Source organism: Manis javanica, chromosome 2 (assembly GCF_040802235.1).
Source record: "Manis javanica isolate MJ-LG chromosome 2, MJ_LKY, whole genome shotgun sequence".
Lineage (NCBI taxonomy): Eukaryota > Metazoa > Chordata > Mammalia > Pholidota > Manidae > Manis > Manis javanica.
In genome coordinates, this window is record NC_133157.1 from 1455742 (window position 1) to 1463138 (window position 7397).

A 7397-nucleotide genomic window follows, 5' to 3' on the forward strand; every position below is an offset into this window, starting at 1 on the left:
CCATTCGGGGGTACAGGGCGAGTGGCTGAGGACTGACAGCTTTCTGAGGATTAATTCTGTCTCCTAAACCAGCCGCAGCTCCATGCCGTTGCTGGTGCAGCCCTGGGACTTGAGCTTAGGCTGTGTCTTGTCCTGGCTCGTCCCCTGGCCTGACTCCTCACAGCCCCTGGAAGTCTCTGAGCATGCAGGTCGTTCCATTTTTCATAAGAGATGTGCAGCCACAATGAGCAAACACATCTGCTCTAAATAAGATTCAGTGGAATGCTCATGTTCCCCAGAAAGCTGCCTGTGAGGGTCCCCCTCTGGGCAGGGACACAGGGCCCCTGCGCTGCTGCTGGAGTCCCTGGCTACAATGTGCCTTAACTGGTAATTAGGGCACTTCTGGGTTGCCAGGGTCTGCCACCAAATCCCACCCACCTTCTTGTAGCCTGGCCATTCTGCAAGTGGTGTTTAAAAACGGTGACTGTCGTGCAGGGGTATGTCAGGTTAACTCAGCCCAGAGGATGGGAGTCTGGCAGGGACCCCACCTGACTGCCTTGGCTTGCACACACCTAGCCTGTGCCTTCTGTTGCCCAGCAAGGTGACCTCAAGCCATGTGTGGCTGATCCAATCAGACTTCCGCTCAGCCACAGCAAACCTAGTGGGGCTGGCGGCTCTGCACTGGACAGCAGACCGCACTCCCACAGCGCGTAAGTCTGGACAGCAGGAAACTGGTCTTGAGCCCCTGAAGAAACTCCAACTCACCTGAAGCAAAGGGGGGCCGCAGGAAGGCCCGTGGGAGCCCCCAGCAGGGCTGCGTCCCTGAGGCTCTGGTGAGGGGAGAGGGCAACTTGGGACAGAGGTGGCATATGGCCACTGCCACCCACACCCAGGGGCGCGAGGGAGGCCAAGTGCTCTGCCGGCCTGTTTCCTCATGCGCCCACCCAAGCCCCAGCCAGGCGTTGGGAGAGAAGCCCTGCCTAAGCCTTGTCTGCTGCGCATCGGCGCCAAGGCTTGCTAAGGACCCCACCAACCATCTGCCGGGTAAAGCTAAGCCCCCAGACGACTTGTTTATTTTATTCTAAAACATCTAGTTCCACAAAATTCCAGGAGCGGCACATAGGCTGCTCTGTGATGCGACCATCCCCCCTTCGATGGCACTTTCTGGCTTCCTGGCCGCTGTGACCGCTGGGAGGCACATGTTCTTATCACTGTGCTGGGAGTCTCTGCAGACACGTGTCCCTGGCACAGCAGCCAGAGAGACCTGTACAGAATAAAGGTACAAAGTGAATGATGTGTCTCGAATTTTTCAAAGTGTTTTTAGGTTAAATAAGAACTGCAACTTTGGTTTTCTACAGTTTTTCTTCCTTCGCATGTTACCTTCCCCTGAAACTGAGCTCAGGCTGCAGGTACAGCTCTGAATAGGGTTTCCACGCACCGATAGCTGAAGGCATCTCCGTCTTGTTCGAGATGGAGCCTGTTGGCTGACGTCAGCCCTGGGGACCTGCGAGGCCCCTCGGCCAGTGCCGATGAACTCCTGGTGTTCTCTGGGCAGATCCCCAGGACAGGCTCTCACAGAGGAATCCCGGGCCTCAAGGTCAGGATGGGCCCCTCCACAGACCATGACATTTACTCCTTCCCCAGTATTGCAGATGATCGCTTTGAGTCCCAAGCTGACCTGTGACAAATGGGATCTGTGGCGTTTTTGGTTATATCCTTAAAAAAGGATAAACTTTCTGACTTTTAAGCAATCATTCCAACAACATGTTAAAAAAATAAGTTTAATGCAGGTGGCTCGTTTCATAAAGAACTGAACAGGCACTCAAGACACGGGGCAGCTTTGTATTCACCGCTGCCGTGTTGACATTCGAGGTGGCACAGCCAGACTCCTCCTGCCACCCCAACATGCGCCCACCTCAGTGACGGGGGCTTCGGAGGATCTGAGTAGCATTGAGTTAGTTAACACAAAATGAAGCTTTTAGGAAACAGCATGATTTAGTGCAAATGAGTCTTTGAGTGCCGAGGAGCGGGACCCACGCAGCGCGCTCCTCGTCTGCTGTCCGCGTGACTCAGACAGACTCGACTCGTAAGAGGACTTCGTCCAAGGGGCGTTCACGCTGACCTCAAGTCGACAATCGTCCGAGAGAAGCTGGCTACAGATCAAAGAGCGTGGTTTACGGCCAAGTATTTTTTGCTTTCTCTACCTGATATGGGTTTTGCTTCCAGTAGCACACAACAGCTTCCCCTGGCCGCTACCCATGCCCAGTTAGGTAAAGTAGCATCAGCTGACCTGTCACCATCAATGTTGGGCCTGGGTCCCGTTCCCATCTCTGCCGTTGTCCAGCATAAATATCAGCATGACCCCTCACTTGCCAGCAAGGCCCGCAGTGGCCACCCTGGCCCCCTCTGATGGAGAAGGCCAAAGTGAGGGATCTGGGTAAGACGTTGGCCCTCTCATGTGCTATTCTCTCTGCAACTGAAAGCCCCCCGAACCCTGGCCCTTTGTGTTTTTCTGACCCACATTCATTTTTGCTTTTTACTCCCTAGCTGCTCTAATGGCTGCTGAGGCAAGAACAGAGGGTTAGCAGAGCCCTCCCGGGGGGCCCAGCCCAGGTGCACACCCCTGACTCTGGGGGCATTTCTGAAACGCAGAGCTTCCTGTTTCCAAGTGCACACTCAGAGGCCATGACAGCTGTTCCAGACACACAGGCCTCATTTCGGGGTGTTCCTCAAAGGAAGACAGGCCAAAATCTCCCCCTCCAAAAGCCAGAAAGGAAGTGAGTTGCCTCCCCAAAAATAGTCATGCAAAGAGATCACAGCATCCAGCTTGACATTCTCAAAAGACTTGCCCTGAAGGAAGACAGATCTCCCCTGGACCCGGTGCTTCCCTGAGCTAGCCTAATCTACGAGCCTGCTACGGCTGGGACTCCCCACTGGACTGCGTCCAGGCCCCCCAAGGTGACCCCGAAGCCTGGCCTGGGGCTCAGGTCCCGCACTGCCTCTCACGCTGGCCGTGGGAGGAGGATCTGTGGACTGCGCCGGGACTCGGGCAGCCCAGGGCGGAGCAAGGAGCTTCATGGCAGTGCGGGCTATCGGCTAGCAGAGCCTGACGCTTCCCTAAGGCTGGGCAGGGGCCAGGGGTGACTGAGAAGGGGCTCTGCAGCTGGCCTGGAGGACCTCGCACACCACTGGGAATGCCAGCGTCCTGGAGAGTGGACAGGGGCCCAGAGGCTCTCCAAGCACAGGGCGGACCGCCAGCACCCCACAGCACAGCCTGCAAAGTATAGCCTGGAGCTGCAGGCAGGCAGCCGGGGACGCTGCTCCTAAATACACACACAGGGGTAGTTGGAGGAGCAAACCAGCAGGAGGGACCCGTGCTCCCCTCACAGAAGTCTCAGCCCTTTCCTCTCCTGGGCCAGAAGCGGGCGCAGGGGTGGGACTTCTGCAGACAGCGTGCGTCGATGGGTGAAAAGCGCAAGGGCCCTGACCCGCCCTCCCCAGCAAAGAACAGGTCGCCACGGCGCATCGCCCACCACGCAGCACAGCCAGCCCACCCGGAGCCAGGCTCCAGCGCCCCTCACATGTCCACGAAGACCATGAAGCACCAGCCCAGGCCGCCGACCAGCAGCACGGTCACTCGGATGCCGTGGATGAGCAGAGCGTTCAGGAGGCGGAAGTCGACGCGCCGACGGCCCAGCAAGAGCAGCAGCGCGGACAGCTTGAGCTGGAAGCGCAGCAGGACGCGCACTCCCAGGTACTCCAGGCAGAAGAGCGCGGCCAGCGCGCCGCACAGGACGGCTGTGAACAGGCTGCAGCTGAAGTACAGCAGGAAGCGGATGAAGCCATAGAGCCAGCGCGCCCGCACATACACGTCGAAGTTGTTGTACTTGGTGCGCGCCGGGCGGGAGGTGCGTGCTGGCCCGCAGGCCGCGTGCAGGCAGGTGGTGTGCGGACCGTGGAAGGAGCGCATCCGCCGCGGGATGGGCATGACCGGCATGGGGCCCGGCGGCGCTAGCTTGCGGCGGCGGTCAGCATCGGCGTCATGGGCCTAGGCCCGAGAGCCCGCGGTGGGGCTATGGAGGAGGTGTGGGTCTGCAGAAGAGCCACAGGAGAGCGGCCGGTCAGCCAGGCCGCTCAGCGATGCCCCCCTGCGGGGAGATCAGCCACCCTGGGCCCTGGCACTGCTCATTCCCCCGGGGGGACCCCCCAACGCTTCTTCAGACGCTTCAAAGGGACCTACAGTCTTGGCAACTAGAAGTACCAATTCCACCGTAAGGGCCAGGACAACGGCGAAGGCCCTCTGGAGGCGGGGCCAATAGCAACCCTGGCAAACCTCACCCTCCCACAGGCGTGGCGAGTCCCCTTCACTAGATCCACCCTCGGGCTTTTCTCTAGGATGCCCATTCCTACCTCAAGGCTACGGCTCTCTCATCCAGAGGTAGGCAAATCCCTGAACGTCTCCCACAAAACCCGGATGGCGAGGGGTTGCCCCGGAGCACAGACGGGGCAGCCCGCTTCAGAACTTGCCAGGCCTAGTACTGGGAGCCAGACAGCGGGGTGCGCGGCTCCGGGGTCCCGTGCTGGACCTGAACCCCGCTAGTGTCATTCACTACGGGTGACCTGGAGCTGGTCACCTCACGCCCTCCCCCAGACCCTGCTGCAAAACGGGCATGCAGAGAGCCTGGGCTCCTGGGGTGCCCAGGAAACACGGCCAAGAGGGAGGGCCCGCCATGCCTGCCTGGCAGGGCGACGACAACGGACTGCAGGTGGTTCATCGCAGGGCGCGGGCCCGCAAACTGGGCGCGTGGAAAGGAGGAGCAGCCAGCGGCTCTCCTGTTCCGCCTAGCAGCGGCCACTTACGGCTTGCCTAAGTGATCTGTGGGTGGGAGGAAAGGGCTGGAGGTATATATAGAACGTATACAGGTGGAGCCGCGCGGCTGCGCGCCGGCTTGGGGGAAAGCGCCGGGCTTCCACCGGAGCCCCTCAAGGGGCTGCTGCCGCCTCCAGGAAGGCCTTCGGACACCAGCGCCGCGCTCGGGGGGTCACGCCCCCACTTGGGGGCGCGCCGCTCGCCAGGCCACTTCGACGCCTGCCGCGCGCAGGCCGCCGACCGACCCCAGCGCCTGCGCCTCCGGCGTCTGGTCGCGGGCTTGGGCCTCTCCGCTCGCCTCCGGGACGCCGACGACCCCGGCCCGCAGCCCCGACCCCCGCAGCCGCCCGCTCACCGCTTGCCGTCTCCGCGCCGGCGTCCCGAGCCGCGAGGGAGGCCAGCGGCCGGGCCTGCGGGCCCCCGCGGTCCTCGGGGCTCCAGGGGCAGTGCGGCCGCATGGTGGCGGCCGCGGGCCCGGCCACCCACACGTCCGCGCCCGGGGCCTCCCCGAAGATCCAGGGGTTCGCGCACCAGGCGTCCGGCCGTGTTTGGCCCAGCGTGGGAACCGTACCGCCGGCCCTGTGCGGCCACCGTAGAGCCTTCCTCACGTCCCTCCGCCCGCGCCGAGTCGGAGAGCTCTTCCTCCGTCCCGTGCTCGGCCGCCGCCTAGCGCCCGGAACTCGGCGCTTCCCCGGGGCGCCCGCGTGTGCGCGCGCGCCCGCGGCGCTGCCATTCCGGGTTACCGCGGCCTGTCCTGCGCAGGCGCAGATAGTGGGCCGGCGTAAATGACCGCGGGCAGCCCCTCTGCGCACCCCCCGTCGCTCCCGAGGCCGTCGGCCATGCGCACGCGCGCTGCCTAATGGGATCGGTCCCGGGGCTCGCCAGGTTCTTAGTGTCCGCGACGCGGAGCGCGGCTGCCGGCGTTGGGGTGGGGCAGGAGGCCTCGGACACACGTCCCCAAATGTAGGGGGGTCGGGGCGGGCTGGCTGATCACCGCGGAGCTCCGGGTTGCCCTTTCCCGGGAGAATGCTGATGTCAGTGCTAACGTGTTAAATACTTTAATCCACGGAGGTGTCCCATAAGGGTAACACTTCGTGCCTCTTGGATGTAGCTGACGAGTTCCGTTTGCCCTAATTCTGTCAAGGTGGGAGAATCTGCAGGTTCCACACACGTGTGCCCTGGGTGACTAGGGGCCTGGTCCTCGTCGCCCTTTTCGTTCCTGGACACTAATTGAGGCCAGCCCTTCAGCACCCTTCACGGAAGACAGCTGGGCTTGGCCCTCCTGGCACTGCCAGCCCAGGTGCCAGCCTCTGCAGCCACGGTGCTTCCTGTCTGCAGCCCCTCCAAGGCAAGCCCTAACCCCGTGCCACACCCTGCCCCGTGATGTAGGAAGGGGCCTAATGCCTGATGGCACGTGTGGTCCAGCGCCACCGCTCCTGTCCTGCGGATGAAGGGTGACGATGGCGAGGGGAGGGAAGGGCGAGAAAGCCTGAGGCCCAGAGAGTTTGGGAAGGTGTCCAGAGCAGCTGTGAGGTGGCAGTAGGAGGTGGGAGGAGGGGTATTTTAAGAAGTGTTTCTTTAAGTGCAACTTCTCTTCGGGCTGAACTTTAGCAGTGGCCCCTGTGCCTCGCCCTGGCCCTGGGGCGGTGGTTTTCCTCTCCTCCCTGGTCCAGGCCCACCCCCTGGGCTCTGTGGGGTGGCTGCATCGCTCCTGTCTGGCTCTTGCCCCTTCACAGTCGCTTTTTCCACCTCTGCGCCTCCTCCGCCTGCTGAGCTTCTCACCCACCAAGACCTGGATCACATATCCCCTTCTCTGGGGAGCTGCCTCCCACCCCTTCCCTGGTGGGGGACTATGATGCTGACTATTCTCTACCCTACCTTCTTCTGCCCCCAAAGCTGCAAAAATTTGTTTAGGGACCCGTCTCTCCCACTAGCTCAGTTTTCTTACCATGACTCACAGCAAGATGTCATCTCCCCTAATGTTTAAACAACTCCAGAAGCTTCACAAACAACACTTCTCCTGACCACACACTGTGATACGTGTATGTTCTATTGCTTTATTCCATAGAAGTGCTAGATGCCACCTGCCTGCAGCTGACCACTGGCCTGCAGCCTGACCACCACCAGATCAGGAGCTGAGAGGATGTGGATGGGGCTGTGTCCTCAGGACCATCTCAGTGCTGGGCCCAGGGAGGCCGTGCCACAGGCTGTGTTTATCTGTAGGCTTGCCCTGGTGTGGGGGTCCAGTGGGCATTCCCATTTACTCTGACTGGGATCCCTTTCCCCACGTCAGCTCCAGGCCTCCCCAGGGATTCAGAGCTGCAGGCAGTGGCCTTGTGCCACCTGCTGGGACAGTGCACATGGTGCTGCAGTGCCGGGGCCCCAGTGCTGAATATAGGACCAGAGGGGCTCAGGGCTTCCAGGGCAAATCTGGCCCACTGCCTGGTTGTTCGTGACGGCTTTCAAGCTGCTCATGTTGTGAGTAGCCCCCCGTGACGGAGCACCAGTGGCCCACAAACCTGAGAACTTGCACTGTCTGGCCTTTGTG

The 7397-nt window shown here is 61.4% G+C and overlaps 1 protein-coding gene across 5 annotated transcripts; it reads right to left on the minus strand.

The window, feature by feature from the left end:
• Positions 1-1035: 1035 nt before the first annotated feature.
• Positions 1036-5517, minus strand: TMEM250 (transmembrane protein 250). 5 transcript variants are annotated; one of them, XR_005058360.2, is made up of 4 exons: positions 5205-5517; positions 3561-4071; positions 1418-1657; positions 1036-1243 (listed from the first exon to the last, which is right to left on the minus strand). XR_005058360.2 is itself a non-coding variant. In XM_037007665.2 (4 exons), the coding sequence occupies exons 2-4, from the start codon at positions 3974-3976 to the stop codon at positions 2092-2094; spliced, it is 573 nt and encodes a 190-aa protein (XP_036863560.1). In that variant the 5' UTR covers positions 3977-4071; positions 5205-5504; the 3' UTR covers positions 1747-2091. The 5 variants fall into 5 exon arrangements, 4 of the variants coding, with proteins under 4 accessions (XP_036863560.1, XP_036863558.1, XP_036863559.1 ...); XM_037007665.2 differs by lacking the exons at positions 1036-1243; positions 1418-1657 and adding exons at positions 1747-2132; positions 2270-2385 and having other exon boundaries at positions 5205-5504; XM_037007663.2 differs by lacking the exons at positions 1036-1243; positions 1418-1657 and adding an exon at positions 1747-2132 and having other exon boundaries at positions 5205-5493.
• Between the last annotated feature and the right edge of the window lie 1880 nt (positions 5518-7397).

What these genes read in the sequence shown, in the direction of transcription:
- TMEM250 (XM_037007663.2), bottom strand. Translation starts at nt 3,976, where the DNA reads ATGCCGGTCATGCCCATCCCGCGGCGGATGCGCTCCTTCCACGGTCCG. An exon ending in TTCATGGTCTTCGTGGACAT is followed by an intron (nt 2,133 to 3,560) that starts GTGAGGGGCGCT and finishes TTTGATCTGTAG; the next exon opens with CCAGCTTCTCTCGGACGATT.